This window comes from Nothoprocta perdicaria, unplaced genomic scaffold (genome assembly GCF_003342845.1).
Source record: "Nothoprocta perdicaria isolate Ctin4 unplaced genomic scaffold, notPer1 scaffold_57, whole genome shotgun sequence".
Classification (NCBI taxonomy): Eukaryota; Metazoa; Chordata; class Aves; order Tinamiformes; family Tinamidae; genus Nothoprocta; species Nothoprocta perdicaria.
In genome coordinates this window covers 3983778-4005791 of record NW_020455832.1, presented here as the reverse complement: position 1 = coordinate 4005791, position 22014 = coordinate 3983778, and the positions used below count along the sequence as shown (strand labels likewise).

The window sequence follows — 22014 nt, the reverse complement described above, 5'->3', positions numbered from 1 at the left end:
GGAGGGGCCCGCGGGGCCGGGGCGGCGCGGAGGGGGCGGCAGCGCCCGGCCCGGACCGCCGGCTACCGCGGCCATAACCGCGCGCCCGCCTTTCGGACGGGGCTGAAGAGCCTCGCGGGCCCTTCCCCAGGCGGGAACCTGGCGGTGATGTCCTCCGTTCGTGAGAGGCTGCGGGGGCAGTTGTGGCTGCGCTCTGGTCAAGGTTGGGCTGGTTTTGGCGGCTCCTGCCGCTCGGCTGCCACGCGCCACCCCGCGAGGCCGAGGCCTGCGCCCCACGAGGTGCCAGGGAGGCCGAGCAGGGAGGCCGCGCATGTCCTCGCCCAAGGACACGGGAGGAGCCGTTGTCACACGGAAGGCCACAAGGAGCAGGGAAGGCCTCGGAAACGCCCTGGTCACGGGACTGGCACCTCTGCCCGTTGGACTCTGAGCGGCAAGTCTGTAGTAAACCGGGGTTTATTGCAGCGCTTCTCTGCTCAGCCCCGCTCGAGCAGGGAGCTACGAGTGTGGCCTCTTGTTGTGCTCCCTGCATGCAAGGAGGGAGGAACAGGGTTCAACCCGCATCCGAGGAGACTTGGAGACGCGAGGAGCAAATGTAGGCATCTCTTGTGCAGCTTTAGGTTTCCCGAGGTGCTCTGTGCAGGCTTTGGGGGTGCCCCAGCCCATGGGCCCCATGCCTGCGGCGACGTGAGTGCACGGAGCCGCTCCTTGGACGTGCTCCAGCACGCGGGCCACGTGCCGCTGTTCCCTTTCCCTATCTCTGCTGGCATCGTGTACCTGTGCCCGAGGCCTCCCCCGGGCTCCATCTCCCAGGAAAGATCCTGGGAGAGATTGCTGGCTTAGGCGGCTCAGTTCTTGACAGCCGGCAGGGAAGAAGAGTGAGTGTAAATTATAATGAGGAGCGAGCTGAACTCAAACTGCTTCGGGGAAAATAAGGGCATGTTCTTTAATTGGTGTGGTGGTTTGCAGGAACAGGGCTTACACTGTTCTCTGTGCCGCGGCTGGTGCTCTCTAGGTTTATCTGCAAGTGAGGAGCATTTGGAAAGAAACTTACCTTCCATATGTACCTTCCATACCTTCGTATAGAAAAGATGTTATTAGTGCAACTCCTGAAGGTAACTGATACCCCTTCCTGGCCCTTCCAGCAAGGGAAGAAAGTTCAACATTCCTGAACAGAAGAGTCAGATTAAGTTAATCTACGTGTTGATAGTTACATCACATGTATGAAAGGAGATTATAAGGCTCCCTTTGCTGCTGGGTTGTTAAATGGGGGAGCTGCAACAATATTTAATTGACGTACATTTATTTCTGTAATCAAATGTTTTCTGTTTCAAGTTTAAAGATCTTGACTTTAAATTAACCTTGATTTTCCGTTTTACAGATGTGCCACTTACTCCAAAGAAGTACAGTTTTGTCGTTTCCAAAACTTTGTCATATACTTTGGCGGTAAGTTGGAAATCCACATTGCTGTGTAGTGGGTAAAGATGAAATTATTGGGTGAAGTGCATTGTTAAAGCCTTGAGTTGTAATCTGATATTGTAAATAAGATTATTTGCTCTAATATATAGTTGCATATTCTGGCCAGACTCCTCTTTTGCCATTATGGCGTGGAGCTGAACCTTAAATACTTGTATGCTGGAAAGCACTGGGCAAAAACAAGAGCTCTTCAAAAGGACCTGAAAAGACAGGACACATAATATGAGTCATAAATTTAAACTCCGGGGAACCTCAGAAAATCAGTTTTAAGCCTTTTGAATCCTGAGACATACAGTTGAAGGTTTTACCCCTGTATTGTGGACCAGGTAAAGCATCTTTATGTTACCTGAAAGTATTGGTTTCATTTTGATTAAGGACTATGAAAAGCTGGTGGCTGTGTAAAGGAGAATTTTAAAAGCCAAGTCAGAAATATTTTCCCAGGAGGATATTGAAGAGGGAGAAGAGCAGAGAGGAAGGAAGGAAAGTCGTTCTGTTACAGGAAGGTGAAGACCTCATCTGCAAATATACACTATCCCATAAATAGCGTATGCCAAAGGGATGCACTGAAAGCAATGTAGAGGTTTTTATTTCTCAGAATAACAGTAATCTATTAAGCATGTTGGAAAGGTTCTTAATTGCTTTCCAAATGCAGCATTCTGCCAACTCCTAGAGTGTGCAGCCATCGACATGTAGCTGTGCTGTCCTTGTTCCTCATTAGCAGGCTGAAAAAATGTTCTGATGCCTTCTGTTCAATTTTCAGCCTTTTGTTTAAATTTTACATGAGTGGAGAGAAGGAAGTGCTTTGAAATGTTTCTGTTTAGAGGCTTAGGAAAAGTTTGCTTTTAACAATGTTGTTATTTTGAAAAAACACTGTTGCCAGGTGTCACCACACGAGTAAATCACAAATGTGCAGCTGCAGTAAGACGATTAGTGATGAAAAATATCAAGACCCTTTTCAGCTCGGTAGAAAAGACTTGAAAAATCTCTACGAAGATATTAAAAAGGTAAGGGATTTTGATGACTTTTCTGGGATGTTGTAAAGAATCAGACTTTAAAAGCAACCACAGCATAGGAAAACAGTCGTTGAAGGAATGCTCCTAATGTAGAGAATCAGCTTTCTGAAACCTAAACAAGGAGATCATTATATCTTACAGAACCATAATTTATTTTTGTTTTCTCATGATTTACATAGGTGGAATGTTAATTTGTATCTCCAATTACCATGAAAAAATAATCTTAAAAACAACTGCAACTTGTATTAAGTGGAATGAATACAGGCAGGAACGTTGTACACGTATACTGTTTGCTCACACCAACAGAGTGGCTTTGTAACTTGAATGCTGATACATTCTTTTCCTTTCTTTTACAGGAATTACTTGTATCTACAGCAGAACTTAGGGAAATGTGTGAATATTACTTTGACGGGAAAGGAAAGGCCTTTCGACCAATGATTGTGGTGCTAATGGCAAGGGCTTGCAACATTCATCATAATAATTCCAGGTGAGTCTTGTCATCCTCAAGTATATGGACATATATCTTCCTTTAAGCTTCATCATTCCAACATTCCCCCAAAATGTCTAGTAACATTATGAAAATAAAAAGCATTTCAGCAAAACCTGAATTTAAATTCCCCTATCAGGCTGTATTTTAGTACTTTGCAGTGTGAAAGGAATTACTAGTTTTGCTACATCCAGTAAAGTGATGGATTGTATTGCAGTTCTTACTAGTGAATAATGTTGCCAAATTCTGATATTTGTAAGGATTTCAGACCATTATAGCTTCTTGTTTGTTTTACAATCTATCATATACCTCAAGATTATATTAACTGAAAGTGTTCTTTTTTTTTCATTTGTAACCATTCCTCTAGCTATTAATCTCTTGTTGCAGGTAAGAGATAAGAACCTCCCTTATTTTTCTATAATTACACAGAAAAGTCAGTAAGCAGATTGTACAATTGTATAAAATGCCCTAAGACATACAGCAAAGTAGGAGGTATTTTCCCCTGTAGTGTCATGTTTCTAATCTTTTAGTATAAGATTTTAAGCTTAAAGGTGGTATGATCCTTATGTCCTTCAAATTTTATGACCTGTGAAGGCAAAAGAGAAGCATTGTGCTTGCCTTCTGCTCTCAGTTACTCCTGAGTCTGATTGCAAATTATTCTCTCAACATGTTCCCATCAGTTGTTATGTTTGTATTTTGAGGAAGGATGTTGCCTGGAATGCTCCCTCTATTCTAGCTATACTTCCAAACTTCTCTGGTATAAAATTTGAAATTTAAAAAGTGTGGTTCCTTGCCAAGAGTATTTCTAGATTGTTTAATTAATCTAATTCTTCCTAGCTCTTGCAACAGTTTTTCCTTGCTGGTAGGTTAGTGCTTTGCTTGATCTCTACGTCAGAGCATTGCTGCTTGCTGTGCTACCTGTGCTAGTACAGCAGTGTCCTCTACCCTCCCACCATGTGAATTCAGTTCTTTCTTGTGGCGAAAGAAGAGGCTAACTGGCAGGTGTTGAGCCCTCCATGTGCTGGATCCTCTTGTCTTAAGAAAAGTTGTCCAGGTTTAATGATCCTCATACTGCTCTTTCTTTAGTACTTTTCATTGCTATTGTCTTGAGAAGTAGCACAGGAACCAAATAATTTGGAATAACTCAAGCAAAGTAACAGTGCTGCGACAATGGGCTTAATATTTTTATGAGTGACTTTGGCGTAAGAAACAGGATTGCAGTGATGCCACTTCTTGATGACAAAAATGCTCTTAATTCAGAGGATAATTAGGCCACCCATGGATGGGAAGAAAGGAAACATGCTGAAACAAAAAAAAAATGGTTGAATAGCACAGTGAAGCAGAAATGTCTGCTTGTGCTTTGAGGCTTCTCAATGTCCCAGGAGGGCATAACCCCCAGTGTGATGTACAGCCAGCGTGTCCATGAAAATCCATGATCCTGGCACACGTCGATCACAGCACATCCACTTGAGCTAAGGAAGCAGTAATAGCATTGTATGTGGCTTTTGGGAAATCATCTGATACTTTTGTTCAAAGGAAAACAAAGGCTCTGGGTGTCTTTCAGGAAGGATTGCAAGGATAACCAGGGGTAATGGAGGGCTTGTCTTGGATACAGGCTGGGAGAGGTCAGGTTGTGCTACAGCAGCTTCTGAGCTTCAAGCTGTTAATCATTATGTAACATACAGTAAGCGTGGGTGCTGCCTGGCCACGTTAGTGTTGAGTTCAGTATTGTGTCTTCTTATAGCGTTGGTACTTCTTGGCAAACTTGAAACTCTTATTCTTTGTAGGTAAGATTGTACAGGTAGAGTACAGGTATTAGTAATTCTGCTATTTGATAATACAAAAGAAAATCTTGCTTTCCATTCTGCTTCTGCTGACTCTTTTTGAGATGCTTTCCCTCTTTCATGTGTCATTTCCCTTAAAGCATCTTTTTGTCAGGTAATGTTGATTCTTTTCTCCAACTTGCATTTCTTGGAAGCTTTGATTCCTCCCCTTTTGTGTCGAAGACAGTGGGCAGAACATCTGTGTACTGGGGTTTTGTATCATGGGTGGGTATCAATCACAACCACTGGGGTGAGCCAATTTCCTGTGCTTTCCATCCCTCACATTTTTCTTCCTGCCTCTGGCATTTGTTCTTGCTGCTTTTTCCACCTGTCATATAGCTTTCTGGATCCACTCTGTGTGTGTGCACGTCTCTACAGCAGTAGAAAAGGTGATTTTCTCCCTTGGTCCCTTGTTTGGCTCTTAGAGGATGCAGCTTTACAAGGTTCTAAGTCCTGATCTAGGTCCTTCCTAGTGCCCTGTGCTCTGAGTGTCCCTGCTTGAGCAGGGGGTTGGACTAGGTGATCTCCAGAGGTCCCTTCCAACCCCAACCATTCTGTGATCTGTGAGGCAGCCTACAGAGCCCCCTTGGCCTTTGCAGAGCCCTACCACAGTTTTTGAGACTCCTGAAGGGAATGAGGGCACCCAGATAGCGATGCTGGCACATTGGGGGCCCTGATCGCCTTTATTTGAGGAAGGGAGATGCCCTCAGTGGCTTAGTGGCCTTTTTTTTTTTTTTTTTTTTCCTTGAATAAGGTCACTCTGTTGTGGTCACTGCAAGAGAGGTGACAGTTCTGTAAGTGATAATGAATCTAAAAAGTTAGCAGAAGATCACCAAGCAGAAGCCTCCAAATTGCTTTATGATAATATAAGTAGTTTTGTTTGTTTTAGAGGGCTTTTTTGACTGTTTTTGTTTTGCTTTTTTTTCTTTCCCTTTATAATCTAAGTGCCAGAAGTTCCAACCCTCAGTTCTCAGGTCACTTTTATAGTGTCTTTTGTATAATGACAGTAGTTTGTTTTTGTTGGAGAGTGAAAATTGTTGTAAAGAGTTTAAGCTGTGATCAGGCAAACCCCCTGGCTCACACATCCTCCCTCTGTCATTTCTTCACACATGTCTGTGGGCAGGTTTCATGGTATTATCACTTAGCCTGGCAAGACCTCTCTTTCTGTATAGCTTGTACTCTCAGGAGATGTTTGTGAGTAGGTATTTCTATTCCTGCAACCAAGTTTTGAGAGAGAGAAACTGAGAGAAAAGAAAGCCAAACAGGTATAGAAACATCCCAGTAGAGAAAATAGGGAGTACAAAAGGGCAGGGGGGAGGGAAATAAATCTCCTCAAATAGCAAAAGAAATAATTGGAAAACTTTCACATAAAAAACCCCAATCTTATCCTGGGAAGTGTGGTCAGGACACACTAATCCTGCAAGTTCTTTTGCAGGTTTCTTATCTTTATGTTAGCAGTATTTTGTTACTGGCAAACACATTGCAAAACCCTTTGTTTCAAACTGTAAATAGTATTTCTGTTGCTTGAGGGTTTTTTCCCTCTTTGAAGATGGAGAGTTGGAGGGGAGTTAGGGTTTTTCGTTTGGTTTTGCTTTTAGTTTTTGTTGTTTGCTGGTGTTTTTAACCTGTAAGATCAGCCTTAGTCTTGTTCTTTGTGTATGAAGTGACTTCTGTCATGTGAAAACTCCGTGGTACGATGGGTTGCTCTATAAAGCTTGTCATAGAATCAAGCAGGGAGTCATAGTGAAATGATCATGGATTTAAATAATCAAGGACGTAACAGTGGATATAATATGTGTACAAAAAGAGAAAGTTGGTTATATAAAATGTATATATTTGTATAAATACATATCATCTTGGTGTGTTTTTACTCTGAGAATGACACAAAAATGGCATCTTTCCTTTTACCGAACGTGTAGAGATCCATTTATTTGTTGACCTGAACTACTACTACTTTGTATTTTTATTTTGCAGGGGAGACAGAGTTAAAAATGTCAGGGGATGGGAGTGATCCTGTTTCTTCTCTTTCGGTGAAACAGGCATGCTTCAAACCAACCTTCTACAGCCATCTTCTGAGAATAATTCCATTGCAAAATCCCCTGCCATTGATGGGAAGACACAAACTTAAGTTTTTAGCAGTAACAGCCTAAAAAAAGCTTCTGGTGAAACTATCACACTTGACCTAACATCCTGGAAAGCAGACACATTTATATGGGCCTCCCTATGCCATTTTGAGTCGCTTGTCAGAGAGGAACTGCACCATGGGGCAGAACTTTTCAAAACTTGCTTTTGAAATGTCTGTAGTGCTGTCTTTCATACTCCTAAAGGTGTCGGTGTGTCTGTGAGTGTTGCCATTTACTGCTACTTCCCAGCAGGAAGCCCAGTCTGCTGACATATTTAATGAAAAGGGGAGCCCCCAAAAAGGAGAGGAATGCATGAAAGAGACTGGAGACCTTTACAGTTGTTTGAAGGTAAGTTCTCCTGCTTAGTAACAATAGTTGTATTTTTTTTTCTTTTTCTTTTTTTTTTTTTTTTTGAAAACTACTGATTCCAAACTAACATTTTACTAAATTATTAGTGGAGAGTAAAATTTCCCTGAAAACAACTGTGAAGGTTTCCAGCTCTTATTCTCAGGTTGTTTAAAAGCCACAAGCCTGTGAGCTGCATCCTGCCATTTTTTCAGGATGGAGAACTCCCACTGACAGCAATGCGGAGTTCTGCATAAAGGTGGGTGTCAGAACACAGTGTTATGTCAGCAGACTGCAAGATGTTCTTTCATTTGATGATTAATCACTGGATTTTAATAGCTGTAGGCAATGCAAGAAGATTTCAAATTTCCTTCAGTTAAGCTGAAATGATTTTTTTCCGTTTTTTTTTCTCAACTCTTTTTCTGTTCTGCTGGGAAACAGGATGATTTTCTCTGTTTCTACATGCCAGAAGTAAGATCCTAGATATCAGAAGTAAGGTGGTGGTGTTTTGGGGCTTATCCATGTGTGCATGGATAATCTTGCAACTGTCAGGCACGGCTGACTGGCATCCTGCATGGATCCCTGAAGATCCATGAAAGGTAGAAAAATAAAAAGAATACAGGCAGGAAAAGACAGATACTTGAACTAGGCAGTGGTATTTGGATAGCAGGGAGATGGTCCTGTGATGAGGAGACCTGTGATGGCTCCTTTGTGTTCATTTTTTCCACCCTCATCCCTAGATAATTGTTCCATGTTCTTCCATTACCTATTTTTTCACCTATTTAAAAAAAAAAAAAAAGTAGGTGTGAACTACTGAGAGTTGAATCATCAGTGTTAGATCACCCAAAAGCTGAATTTCAAGTGTGTTAGGTAGTTAGCATTTATAGTTTTATGGATTGCAGTATCATTCCAGTTTCTTCAGGGTTTTGCAGAGTCCCTGAAGTCCCAGAGTCTTTTCAGTTTGAGTCAAAGTCCGTGAGTTATGTCTTTCAAATATGAAATACAGATTTCTGTGCCTGCTGATCAGGAGATCCTCTACCCAGCTAACTACCATTATTAATCAGCTGTGGAGATTTTTGTGATGCTACCTGTTTTTGGTAGAGCAACACAGAGATGAGAAAAAGTTGAAAAGAATTTATTTCCTTTAAAGCTCTACGGCATTCTCTTGCTGTCCCTTCTCTAGATGCCATCTCCTTGAATTCAAGTATCCTCTACGCTGTGCTGGTTAATGTAATCTGGATTTAGAGGGGCCAGAGTCAATAAATGAAGGGTTTTGCAGTACCATCAATCCAGCTATACAGAAATGGGCCTAATAAAGCTGCAAGCATCCCGTTGCACGTACTGTACTAATGTGATCTGATTTTTCTCTTGTTTCCCTAATTTCAGGTTTGAAAGATGGGGTCCAGACCATGAAAAAGCTGCAGTAGATGTTCTCAGAAATAACATTTTTTTGCTTTCCGTGGAGATTTCTTACATGTAATTCACTTAATTCTGTGGCTTTTTATTTTAGGGAGATGCAAGCAAGCCAGCGCTCTGTGGCCATAATTGCTGAGATGATCCACACAGCTAGTCTAGTTCATGATGATGTCATTGATGACGCAAATTCTCGGAGAGGAAAAATGACAGTCAACCAAATCTGGGGAGAGAGGAAGGTGAGTTTGCCAATGTGTAGGAGATTTGCCTTTGAAGTCAGGCAGGACGGGAGCACCTAGGGTTATGTCTAGGCTGCTAACACTAGAGTGCAGTTCTGGCTTGGCCCAGGGCAGGGGTGAAGCAGCGTGTCAGCATGTGATCCATTTGTTTGTAGAGTGTTATGAGGAAGCTCCTGACTGGAAAATACAAGGAGAGAAACGGAACCCGTCATGGCACCTCGGGGCTGGTGTGTGTGGCAGAACACGGCAGAATGGTCAAGTGGAGCGGGAATGTTTAAAGAATCTCAGTGGGCAAATGTGGGATCAGTTACTGCACACAGGAGGGAAGTGGCTTGTGTAGCAAATGCCTAAACTGTAAGATGGACATCCAGAAATGGTTCCAATTTAAATGTTTGGCTAATTCTTGTTTTGCTCCATTAGAATGAGGAAATGTGCATTTTATGTAGGAAACTTCCGTGATGTAACTAGACCAGCCAAGTAGAGAGGATCCTCTTGTCTCGGTGAACATTTACAGGAAAAGACTTAATTTTTTCTTTTATTTTTTTTTCCTTAGGCTGTTCTTGCTGGGGATTTCATCCTCTCAGCTGCTTCTGTAGCTTTAGCACGAATTGGCAATACTACTATCATCTCTGTTTTAACTCAGGTGATTGAAGATTTGGTGCGGGGTAAGGTCTCTCTCTATTTTGATCTTCCTATTTGTTTGCCCAAGCAATAAACCCACAAATAACTCCCATCTGTGCATTTTTTTAGGTGAATTCCTCCAGTTGGGTTCCAAGGAAAATGAGAACGAGAGATTTGCTCACTACCTCGAGAAGACTTTTAAGAAGACTGCAAGTCTGATAGCAAACAGTTGTAAAGCAGTATGTACGTCTGTCTCTTCTAAAGTTAACATACCATACTGTAAGCTTCACAGCTAAACTCCTACTTATTGCTGCCTTCTCTGGAGGCACTTCAAAGTAAATCTCCTAAATGTTGTTCTGCCAAGATCTAAATGGGTTTGAGATGGTGGATTCTATCCCACTTCAGCTGTGCAGCCTCCAATATTGGGTTTCTTTTTTTTTTCTGTTTTATATTCATGCACAGATTTATTGTTATCCTCACTTGAATCAAAGTAAGGTCAACAGTGTCTGTCTCCAACTTATGGAATTCTGCAAACTTGGGCCAGTGTTTTTAATGTCAGCTGAGATTTGTTGAGCCTGGATTTATTTATTTATTTATCTGTCTGTTTATTTTAGGCTGCTTCCACATCTGGTCCTACTCCTTAGTGTAGAAAGGGATATTAAATGAAAACAGTGGGAGGAAAACAACCACTTTGTGTATATTCTTATCTCTCTTTGCTTTAGAAAGGAAAGACGTTGTCCTTTGCTGTTCATTAAATCATAGGAATTAGGTATTTGTCACTGGATAAATTTAGATGACTAATCAAGTCATTTTGTCCTGTGTTACATTATAAAAGGGTATCTGCTTGCTGATTTGCTTGGGGTTTATAATTATCAATTGGTTGGATCCTGCTCTATCCAAAACAACCTTTCATTCTCTTACTTCTTTGCAGAGAGGCCTGTTTCAAAACGATGTTCATATTAAATATATATATATATAAACAGTGCAGAAAAATGGAGGAGATGGGCAATAATCTCACAGCAAGAGAGTTTTATTTTTATTAAAGGAGGAATAGCAGACATATGTGATAGCAAGGGGGAGTTCTAAGAGAACTGTGCTATAATCTGTGCTAGTATTAATCATCTTTGCTCGCAGAGAACTGCTATATTTGTGCAATAGGTAGTAGCTGCAAATTGCTTTAATCAAGAGGACTGTACAGAATAAGAGAGACAATTTTGGGGGGAAGGAAAATACTTTCATTTCATGAATTCTCCTCATTGGAAGGAAGAACTTCAGGCTCCTGGATGGTCCTTGTTAATGGTAGCTTGACAGTGGAGAACGCCGCTTTGCAATTCTTCCCTCATTTTAGTGGGAAGTTGCAGTAGGAAGGAGAGTCGCATCATCCTTCTACCAATAAAAATGTGCAGGTTTTATATTCATTTTGTCAGTCTTCCTAAAAGAACCTGCATGGATAGAATCCCCTCCACACCCCTTATCCTGCTTCCCACTGTACTAAGAGAGCTAAGGATTTGAATACTTTCTTCCAGCTTGCACATGGGGTGCTGGTTAAGCAGGAGGAAACATGTTTGGCTGCTCTGTTCCAGTATTTTACTTTGCAGGGCTGAATTGCTACAATTTATACGCAGTTAAATGGTTGTAAAGAAAAACGAGAGGTAGGCCTGGCCTTGTGACAAAAGCACACTTTTATACAGCATGTCTATACATCTCTCCATCACTTGATATTAGGAAGGATTTCAGGTCACGATTTAGTGGAGGACATACCTGAATTCTTGCAGGATGAAATTTGTCATCAACCAGTCACATCAGAGGGGCTAGAGGAAGGCCTCAGATGATGGGCTTATCAGTTTGGCACCAATATAATGAAGCTGACACCATTACTCTGCCTTGTGTTTGCCAATGGAGGCAGCAGTGGGTCCAGCGTGGCCTCCCCGTGCGTGGGGCAGCGAGGGGCTCGGAGCCAAAAGCGGCTCCCACAGGAGCTCCCTGCTAGACAAGACACCGGCACCTGGCAGGTCAGTGATGCAGCCCCAGGCAGAGCCCCACTGGAGGGGTGACAGGCAGAGAGAACTTCATTTCTATGTATTTATTTTTTATCTTCTGAAGTGTTCATAGCTTGAATAAGAGTTAGGAAGCTCTTCTCCTGCAAGGATCCAAGAGCTGGTTTTGCACTGCTGAATTTTGCTTATCTAAAGACATTCTGTAACTCACATTTCTGTTTTTAAATCCACATATCCTGCTAGAATTCTTTATAAAGGTAATATCCGTGTGCACAGGAAACCTGTGTCTGCCAGCAGGGATAGCTCTGCTCTGACTTTCCAATCAAAGGAAAAAGCTCTTCTCTTTACGTGACGCTTCCTCTCCCCAGCCACCAGCTTTTCCCAACTCTGACCCCTTGCCATTAATGAGGATTTTGTCAAAAACACCCATTCGAACAAAACTGATCTACTAACCTCCGTATTTCAATTCTTTAGACTAAATTTGGTGGGAGCTACAATTTCATTGCCGCAGGTTAGATGCAGCCTTGCTGATCTTGTTTGCTTTTTATTACAGAAGCAACTGGAGGTTTGCGGGGCTTTGTGTGGCAGTAGCTGTCAGCTTTGGGGCGCAAATACTACCAGTTAAGAGATGAGTATCGAAGGGAGGATAAAAGGGCAAGATGTTCCAGTCTGACAGACCCTGGCACCTTTTATTTAAATGCCTTGTAATTCTGGTTTGCTCAATGTAATGGCATCCAGGCCTGTGTGTGGTGGGACATAAATTAAGCAGCATCAGTTCCCTTTCTTACTCTTTGTCAAGCCACCCAGATTCCTCATGGCTTATTAGTTATCCAGGTAACAACTTGAAGACTTCCTGGGGTTTAGTAGAATGAAAAGCACTGACACATGAGATAGTCTGTGAGCTTGTGCAAGTTGCACTGTGTTTATTGGGATCTATCCTACAGTATCTAATGATTTCTTTTTTCCTTTTTTCCCATCTCCATGGTCACCCTCACAGCTCTTGTGAGACCAGATTTAGTTTTTTAATGATCCTATATTACATTATCGTTGAAGAAATTTTGTGTGTGTGTGTGTTTGTGTGTTTTCCCAGCAATGTATTTTTGGTCTTAAGTGAAAATTTAGCTTCATTCCTTCAGTTAGTTGCAGCAGTTCGTGTCTACATTTTTGCCCCCTGCTTGCTTTATTGAAGGTTAGCATTAAGCAGAGTATTTTAAGTATATCCAATGTAATTTGGCAAAATGTTTACTCAATACATAAATGCAGAAACCTCGGTATCTTATCGTGGGGCAAGATATTTATTCTCAAATCTTCATGTATCGTATAGTCTGCTTTGTAGAAGTTTATTCAGCAAAACTTTATGTCATATAGTCCATTCTTGAGTCCATATCTGACTAAAGTGGTTATTTGTCTCAGTTTGTGACATTTTTCATCTAGCTTTTTGGATTTCCTTCATTCACTGCCTTGTTTTTCTTTGCCACTCACTGATCCTTTTCCCTCAGTCCTTCTCTCTTCATGCTCTCCTCTCATCTTCGTGAGACCTTCAGTTTTGGGACAGTTAACATCACCTCTAAAAACAAACTTTCACACCTCACCCATGCTCCTGAATTCGGTGCGACCCTTCCAGTGTTGTGGCTCTTTCATGAGGCTTGAAATGTCCGCTTATGTTACCAGACCTCCTTTTACCCCTTGGCTGATTTATGTATGTATTTCCATACATTTCATTGCCCTGCCCCTGGACTACCAATCTGCGTGTGCAGTGCGCCTGGGTTTCACCTCACCACCCTTGCATTGTGGCATTATGATTTCCATCCATTATATAACGAAATAAATAACGAAGCTCACCTCGAGACTTGAATTTATTTTTAATCCTGCCCTGCTCTTCACTCTTGCTCTCTCGTTGCCTTGGTTTTTTGAGGGCATCCACGAGCAGAGAGAGGCAGGAAGGAGCTGCTGATGCAGCATTTTCCCCCTTCCCAGATTCCTGCTGCTGTGTCCTGCCCGGGACAGGGCCCAGCCGTGGCTGCCAACTAAAACTCTCTGTCCTCTTCCTCCCACCTCCCCTGTTTTTTTTTTTCCTTTTCAGGTTTCTATTCTAGGCTGCCCTGATCCCAAAGTTCACGAGATCGCTTACCAGTATGGGAAGAATGTTGGCATCGCCTTCCAGGTAGGCTGTTTCCCTGCTTGAGTTGAATTAATGAGAACCCGAAGTTTAAACTTTAGAGAATTGTCCTGAAATCAATGTGATCTGTTTAAATTCCTTTTATAAATCTTCTTTTAAATCTTCATTAAAAGAAGATTTATCTATTCTTACCTCTCGTAAATATAAAAATAATAATTAATCTGTATGTTTATCTCCTCCCAGCTAATAGATGACGTGCTGGATTTTACGTCATGTGCCGACCACCTGGGGAAACCAACAGCAGCAGATCTCAAGCTGGGATTAGCCACAGGCCCGGTCTTGTTTGCTTGTCGACAGGTAAGTGCACAGGGACTCTCCTCTCCAGAAAGAAAGTGGGCATTGTTCCTTTAAAAAAGGATATTTTGTACTTTAATCTGTGAATTAATTAAATGGTTTTAGTCACTGTTGTACTCTTGACTTCCTTGGCAACAGTGGTTTTGCAATTGCGTTTTTCCTTTTTCATTCTGAAGATTTCCAAGCATTCACCAAGAGAGAAAAATTGACTTTAAGGAAGGGAAGACACAATATTGAGACTGAACACAGTTACCCACACTGAGAAACCAGCAAGCTGCACTTCTGTTTGTTTGTAGTGATAATACTGGTGCACGTTAATATTAGGAAGTACTGAGGAGGGTAAAAAATAAACCTTTTTTATCTTAAAATAGTGTTTTCAAGCCTTGAGCTAACATGGATCTAATGGTGAAATGGAAAAAAGGAAAATTAGATCTCCGCAAGGAAGGAGTTGTCTGTGTTTATGCCACCATGTGAGGCTGGGAAGGAAATTGGAATCCACCTGGTAGAAGATGCAGGAAGCTTTAGAGAGAGGGTGCAAACTAAAGCTCAGCCACAATTTTATTAGTTTTCATCTGCCTCAGCAGTTGCCCTCCGCCCTCCTCTGCTGGCTGTGTTTGCTGCATATGAGCAGTTCAGCTTCACAGCACGTGCAGGGAGGATTCCTATCAAATGTTTCTCTACTACCTTTTAAATGGTACTGCTAATAACAGCCTTCCATTAAAGGTTTGGGATTTTTATATTATTTAGGGTTTAAGTATAAAAGTCAAGCAATGTGCTTCCTATATCGTTGTAAGCATGACTAATATGAACATCACAATTAAATTGTCATTATATGGGAAGGAAACGAATCTAGAAAAAGCCGAGTCTAAGTCTCCGATGAACTGCTAGAGGTATCTCCTGTAAGAGTGACAGAAGTGTCACGGCAAAAAACATCTGTTCTCCACAACGTGCTGCTCTCAAACAACAGTTCTGCAGGAATTTGGTTTCAAGACCAAAGCTGTGCAAGGAAAGCACATCCTTGTTCCCAAGCACTGTGATACAGGAATCTTCTGAATTCCACACAGCTGAGCAAGTTCCTCTTCCCTTTTGAAGGATTCCCCTGCAGTGACTTGCTCTGAAGCTGTGGCCTGGGGTTGTTAATTAAGCCCCACGTTTCCTGTTTCTGGAGTGTCTGAAGGAAGGAAGTTTCAGCACCTCCACATGCGGGGCACGGTGACTTGCTCAGACCTCCGAGCTGATTTACAGGCTGCTGCTTGTGCACTGCTAACTGCACAGTTAGGTGCTTGGGCACAAAGGGCCACGGTGGCTACCACTGGTCACCTGTCACCGAGCTCCTCGGTTTCCAAATGGGAGGCCAGTAGAGAAGTACGGCCTGCGTGTGGTTTAGATACGGTGCCAAGTAGCTGAAACTGCTCATTTTGGTTGCATGAACATTGGGCTGGGCATTAGCTACAGATTTTTGAAGCTGCAGATTAAAACCAGCCCATGCTCATTGACTGTAGTCAAATTTTCTTGTGCCCCAGGTGAACTGCAGTGATTTTTTTCTCTTTTTAGGCTAGTAGGGCTTACACTATTTAAGATAATTTGACTGTTTGAACAGCTGTTTCTTGCTTCAAGAAAAAAAATCTCTAATCTTTACTCACCCATTTAGCAGGATCTTTCTTAACCAAGCTCTCTTTGCTGTGTTATTTGGGCACGTGGACAAATTCCGCAAGGCCCTTGGCTTTCTGTATACCCAGGCTACGTATGTAAAATACTAAAGCACCGCGAGGGCCACATGGCTGCAACAGGATCATCAAGGGGCTTATTTGACCTTATGGGTGCAATACCTGTGTAACAAACCTCTCCGTGGTGGTTGCAGAGGTGGGAGCCTGCACTCGTGATGCAGAAATCCCTGAACCAGCTGCCATGCACCTGCAAGAGCTCCCAGCAGGAATCCCCTAGGAATTACTAGGTCCTCAGGTCATCGTGATGAAGGGCAGGTGCTAATGTTTGCTCCCAACTGGCTACACAGCCTGATGGTTTTAAATTTTAAATGTTTGGGCTTTGCGATACCATAGTCTTGTGCGATTTCATGGGATTCAACATACGGATGTATCTGTGGGAACTGTTAGCCCTAAGGAACGAGAGGCCAGGCAAGGCGGCCCCGTCACGGTTCTGCTCCATCTCAACGTGGCAGCAGCTACGTGGCCAGCAGCTCGCAAGAGGATAAAAACTTCTCCCTTTGTGCTTAGTTTCCAGAAATGAACGCTATGATAATGAGACGATTCAGTAAACCAGGAGATGTTGAACGTGCTCGGAAATATGTACTGCAGGTAGGACTGGCATAAAGTACTTCCTTGCCGTTCACTGTCCCTGCTGAAGTGACTCTGCAATTCACTGCCTGCGAGGTCAGCGAGCAGGGCTGTGTTTCCACATGGATGTTGGGCAGCTCGTGCCCAGCTCGTGCTCTTCACAGTGCTTCACAGTGCAAGCAGAAACCTCCCCGGCGAGCAGCTCGCTGGTGTTGAGACCGTGCAGGTGTCCTTCACCCGCAGTGGGGTGGGTGCTGCAGCCCCCTGAGCTCGCGGCCCCGGTGCGCGGGCGCCGCGCTGACTGCAGCAACAATCGTGCAGGACAAACACGCAGCGGGTCAGCGTGGGAGCAGTGGGCAGCGGGTGCTCATAGCGTGTCCTCAAACAGTAGTTCTAGTCCTACTGACGTATATAATAACATATAGTCCTACATAATGTATTAATAGCAGGATTGCTTTATAATACACTTTTTAGCATAGATGAACTTTAGTATTTTGGGGTAGAAACATAGGATTGGGGGAATAAAGAATTAATCCCTTTCCCCTTCACGGTGTATCTGTTAAATATTCATGCTGCTTGCTGACCTTAACAAACCGAGGAGCTTGCCGGTTTAGGTAGCAGAGGCAAAGGGCAGGGGGGGCCGATTGCTTGTCCATGGCTTTTAACTGTGTCCTTCTGCAAGAGTGACGGGGTGCAGCAAACGACCTACCTCGCCCAGCGCTACTGCCACGAGGCCACGCGGGAGATCAGCAAACTGCGGCCCTCGCCCGAGAGAGACGCCCTCATCCAGCTCACGGACATGGTGCTGCTGCGGGACAAGTGAGCGCCCGGCCCGCGCCCAGGCAGCTACTGACCAGACTGTGCCTACGCCCACGCTCCACGTCACTCGCTTCCCTGACAGGCTACCAAAAAACTATTTTTTTAAAAGAAAACCTTTTTTCTTTTTTTTTTTTTTGGAGATTCTTTTTTTTTTTAAAAAAAAAAAAAGTTTAATGTGTTTTATTGTAGGAAGCCATGCAATGTACAACTGTTTTAGTGGGGGCTCTTTGTGGTAAGAAGGGGGAAGACGTTTACATGTTGATGCATAAAGGCCACAGTGAGAATAAATATAATCAATCAGTGTATCAGAACTGAAATGGCTCCGAATTTCACTCGTGTTTACAACTAATAGGCATGTCCTAATTATTTCTCTCTGGTAAACTCCTGTAGAAATAGAGGGCTTGAATGCTTTCGAGGCTGGTGAACTTTAAAATTACCTGGGCTTTCATATATAGGAAAGGCTTATTATGAAAGACCACGTGTACCCCTTAGGACTGAACACAAATGAAAGGTTTTCCACCCCATGGTGCAGGCTAGTGGTACGGGCGGTTGTTAGCAGTAACACAATGCAGAACTTGAAATTGTTCTAGTGGAGAGAACGGAGGATGCAGTTCAAGAGCCCAGCCTCCATCCATCACTCCTACAGCACATTCGATACCCTATAACAAAAGCATTCAGAAGTCCACAGGTCATCCCTATTATGGTCATTATCTATTACTACTGCAGATTTTTTTTGTCTTTTTGTTTCTTTTCTTCAGGTTAAGGCACAGAATTTGCCAGGCAGGGAAGTGCAATATCTCCAGCTCTGCCTGTGCTGCCTTAACTCTTCAAGGCCAAAGGCAGAGCCCCAGGGCAAAAAAACAACCAATCCAAAACAGCAAGAGCACAAACCCAAACACCTGCCACGGCCCTGCCTTCCTGGGTCTGTTTTGTTTCCTCCTCCGTCATATCTTAAAGACTCCCTGTTCTCTCCCTGCTGGACTGGACACGTTACCAACTGCAGGGAGAGCTTCCAGACACAGCAATTTGGGCTACAGACAGGGTCCAACTTACTGCATGCAGATAACAAGATTTAATCAGGAACCCTTGCTGAAATGAATTTTGGAAGAAATGAACTTTTAGAGTTTGTGTAAATGGGTAATTCAGGTTTCATATCTAATTTATTTGCCCTCTGTCAGTGATAGAGTCACGTTACAAACATTTGCTTTTTAGTACATTGCCTGGGACAACACAACCATGATTTTGCTATGGTAGCATTCCAAACTCATTTGCCAAGCAAACCAACAAAGTAATGGACAAGACCTTTGGTTCACTTATATATTTATGAATGGAAAAAGTCATAATGTAAATTTACTCATTAAAAAAACTTGGGTACAAATTACACATACATAAGACCACCCATTTTTTTTTGATTCACATGGACACCTTAGACCCGAACAACTCATTGTAATAGACTTTAGTGAGAATACTCCAGGTAAAGATTACAACAAATTGGAAGCATCTTGGATTTTTAAAAAAGTATATTTCAATACATAAGTTTGTATGCATGCTTTAAACAAATATAGTTCAAGAATGAGCAAAGAGTCTAAACAAAAAGTAATATGACCAGCACTAACATTAAACTTCTCATCCAGATTTTAATATGTTAGTCTAACGTAGTGTTAGTTACCATGCTGTACTGAAAAATGTAATGGCACAATCTGAATCATGGTTCATTAAATATTATACCCTACTTCCCCAGAATATTTAGGCTGGTCATAAAATTAACAATGCATAAGTAAATAAGTATAACCAGTAATAGACAGCTGCTTGTTTTACAAATTGCCATCAGTAAGACATACTGTCTCCAGAGACTTTGAGAGATGGACATTCAATCATACCATTAAAACAGCATGGCCTGAAGAAATGGGCACATTTTTTCAAAGTATATTAAGACAATTCTGTTAGCTTTTAGTTACCCCTTGTAAATAATCATGGTATGACTGAATACAAGACCCAACTTGAAAAGCAAAACATTTTAATCGGCATAGTGCATGATTGATTCGACATAATTCCCAGGAAATAAGCCAGTGACTCGGTTGCAAACTCCTTCATACCAGCCGTCATCGTTCTTCTTTATCACATAAATGATTGCACCCTCCATGAACGACAGCTCATCATCTTTGTCCTTTGTATAGTCATATATAGCAACAACTGCGGATTGAACAGGGACAGCATTAAAATAAACATTCATATCAAGATAGAGATATATCTTTATAAGCATATAAAATAAATATGTAAAGACTAGTTGGCTGGGTTTTTGGTGTGACCTTCAAAGGGCTGCTTATGAGTACAAGTACAAAAGTTACTGTAGGGAAAAGCAGAAGTGAATTTACAGCAACAGCAGCTATTTTACAGTACCTGCCTACTGGACATTCGGCTCTTATCTACCTCCCATTTACTGCATGCAGACATGCAGACATCTTCCATGAGGAAAGAAAATACAATCACTGATAATACTGGAATTAAAAGCTATGACTATGAATACACAAACTTTTGAATATCACAGCTTTATTCTCCACAAATATAGTATGCACTTGATCAGTTTTATAGATCCCAAGAAATTGTTGTTTCACTTCTCAGAAATAGATGTCTTGGTGCCTAGCAAATAATATTGCAGCATATCAGTTATTTTCACCTCAGGAGTATGTCCAGCAGACAGTCCAACTAGCAGTAAATATGAAACACAGTTTCTGCTGCTGTTGCAAAGACAGATTCATTGGTCACTAAACCATTTCATACAGTTCATAACCTATTTTCCTACCAGCCAGTTCTGGAGAAAACTTGCCACACTGTTGTTGACAAACTGTGCATCTTCTTTCCTGATTTTCTAAGTAAGAAATCAGCATCTCAATAATTCATGGGAAGAGACATTTACTGTATGAATTCAGGTCCCAGCAAAGTTATAGCAGCTCTTCCAGAATCACTGACAGGTCTCCAGTGAAGCCTCATGACAATTTAGAAAGGCTGAAGATCCACCCTAGCTATCTAATTTGGTGGGATAAGCAGAACTCAGACTTCATAGTCATTTTTTAAAACTATTTCTAGATGATTGCCTGGCAATCCCGAAGTAGCCATAAAGCCCAGTAACTCAGCAGTCCAATTTATATCTGCTTCTCATAATGATAGATTTTTAAAATCCTTTCAGTCTAGAGTGCTTGGAGATATTTCAAGATCTTTCCAAAGAAGGATTACAGTTTATCACATTAGCTGCAATCACTTACTAACTGGGAAGAGGATGGTTAGCTGTGACTTAGCATGGTGAAAACAATCACTGTCCCTGCTAAGTCCTTCATCCTCTCCAGCGACCATTAATCCTCCGCCGCGGCGGGAGTGCCGGCTGCGGTGCTCCCTTACCTTTCTCTATATAGTTTTTAGGCGCCCAGGCGGGATCTCCGTCCGCGTAGGGATCGCTGTACTGCACAACAGCAGCCTCCTCATCCTCGTAATCCACAGGGGGCGGTGGCGGAGGAGGAGGAGAGTCATCAAACATCGGCATCTCGTCGGGAGGCGGTGGGGGGGGAGGAGTCGGGCTATCGGCAACTGGAAACGTTTGGAGATTTTTTTTTTTTTTTTTTAATGAAAAACAGTAGGCAGATACACAAACCTGAGGCTGAACACTGTAGATAAAAAGAAGGGGGAGTACAGCACACATGACATGCACTATAATACCATGCACTGATTAGAAACGGACACGCTGTATTAACAGCTACGACACACAGCTACATTTGTTATTAGTGGCCGAGTCTATGTGTAAATGCTACGAGTCAAAGCACATGCTGCAGGGCGCAAGCGGAGCGGGAGCAGGGAGGGAGCTCCTGCTCGCCGGCCATGCGCTGAGGCGTGGGCGAGCTGTGGTGTGAGGGGAGCTGTGGAGTGAGGCGAGCTGCAGCATGAGGGGAGCTGTGGGGTGAGGCGAGCTGCGGTGTGAGGGGAACTGTGGTGCTGAGGGGAGCTACAGTACAGGGCGAGCCACAGCACTGAGGGGAGCTGAGGCGCTGAGGGGAGCTGAGGTGCTGAGGGGAGTCATGACCCTGAGGGGAGCCACAGTGCTGAGGGGAGCTATGGCACAGGGAGAGCCGCAGCGCTGAGGGGAGCCGTGGCGCTGAGGGGAGCCGCAGCGCTGGGGGGAGCCGCAGCGCTGGGGGGAGCTGAGGCGCTGAGGGGAGCCGTGGCACTGAGGGGAGCCGCAGCACTGAGGGGAGCTGTGGCGCTGAGGGGAGCTGTGGCACTGAGGGGAGCCGTGGCACTGAGGGGAGCCGTGGCACTGAGGGGAGCCGCAGCGCTGAGGGGAGCTGAGGCGCTGGGGGGAGCTGAGGCGCTGAGGGGAGCTGTGGCGCTGAGGGGAGCTGTGGCACTGAGGGGAGCTGTGGCACTGAGGGGAGCTGTGGCACTGAGGGGAGCCGCAGCGCTGAGGGGAGCTGAGGCGCTGGGGGGAGCTGAGGCGCTGAGGGGAGCTGTGGCACTGAGGGGAGCTGCAGCGCTGGGGGGAGCTGAGGCGCTGAGGGGAGCCGCAGCGCTGGGGGGAGCTGAGGCGCTGGGGGGAGCCGTGGCACTGAGGGGAGCTGAGGCGCTGAGTGGAGCCGTGGCACTGAGGGGAGCCGCGGCGCTGAGGGGAGCCGTGGCACTGAGGGGAGCTGCAGCGCTGGGGGGAGCTGAGGCACTGAGGGGAGCCGAGGCGCTGAGGGGAGCCGTGGCGCTGAGGGGAGCCGTGGCGCTGAGGGGAGCCGTGGCGCTGAGGGGAGCCGCGGCGCTGAGGAGAGCTGAGGCGCTGAGGGGAGCCGTGGCACTGAGGGGAGCCGCGGCGCTGGGGGGAGCTGAGGCGCTGAGGGGAGCCGTGGCACTGAGGGGAGCC

The 22014-nt window shown here is 43.9% G+C and overlaps 2 protein-coding genes across 5 annotated transcripts in view; one reads left to right on the top strand and one right to left on the bottom strand.

Moving 5' to 3' along the window:
* The first annotated feature begins 1378 nt into the window (after window positions 1–1378).
* PDSS1 (decaprenyl diphosphate synthase subunit 1) lies at window positions 1379–17250 on the top strand. 4 transcript variants are annotated; one of them, XM_026048792.1, is made up of 10 exons: window positions 1379–1443; window positions 2354–2477; window positions 2843–2973; window positions 8775–8916; window positions 9470–9581; window positions 9667–9776; window positions 13618–13698; window positions 13897–14010; window positions 16242–16322; window positions 16984–17250. In XM_026048792.1, the coding sequence occupies exons 1-10, from the start codon at window positions 1379–1381 to the stop codon at window positions 17122–17124; spliced, it is 1101 nt and encodes a 366-aa protein (XP_025904577.1). In that variant the 3' UTR covers window positions 17125–17250. The 4 variants fall into 4 exon arrangements, with proteins under 4 accessions (XP_025904577.1, XP_025904580.1, XP_025904578.1 ...); XM_026048795.1 differs by lacking the exons at window positions 1379–1443; window positions 2354–2477 and adding an exon at window positions 7169–7267 and having other exon boundaries at window positions 2917–2973; XM_026048793.1 differs by lacking the exons at window positions 1379–1443; window positions 2354–2477 and adding an exon at window positions 7172–7267 and having other exon boundaries at window positions 2933–2973.
* A 1316-nt stretch (window positions 17251–18566) lies between these two features.
* Window positions 18567–22014, bottom strand: part of ABI1 (abl interactor 1) — a 73068-nt gene continuing 69620 nt past the window's right edge. Inside the window, exons 12-13 of the mRNA XM_026048785.1 lie at window positions 20517–20702; window positions 18567–19313 (exon numbers count right to left, since the gene is read on the bottom strand). Of these exons, the coding sequence (XP_025904570.1) occupies window positions 19138–19313; window positions 20517–20702 (362 nt within the window). The 3' untranslated portion in view covers window positions 18567–19137. The remainder of the gene's footprint in view (window positions 19314–20516; window positions 20703–22014) is intronic.

Coding starts and splice junctions, on each gene's coding strand:
- PDSS1 (XM_026048792.1), top strand. CDS start 1,379: ATGTGCCACTTACTCCAAAGAAGTACAGTTTTGTCGTTTCCAAAACTT. Junction 1,444..2,353: donor CTTTGTCATATACTTTGGCG/GTAAGTTGGAAA, acceptor CACTGTTGCCAG/GTGTCACCACACGAGTAAAT. Junction 8,917..9,469: donor AAATCTGGGGAGAGAGGAAG/GTGAGTTTGCCA, acceptor TTTTTTCCTTAG/GCTGTTCTTGCTGGGGATTT.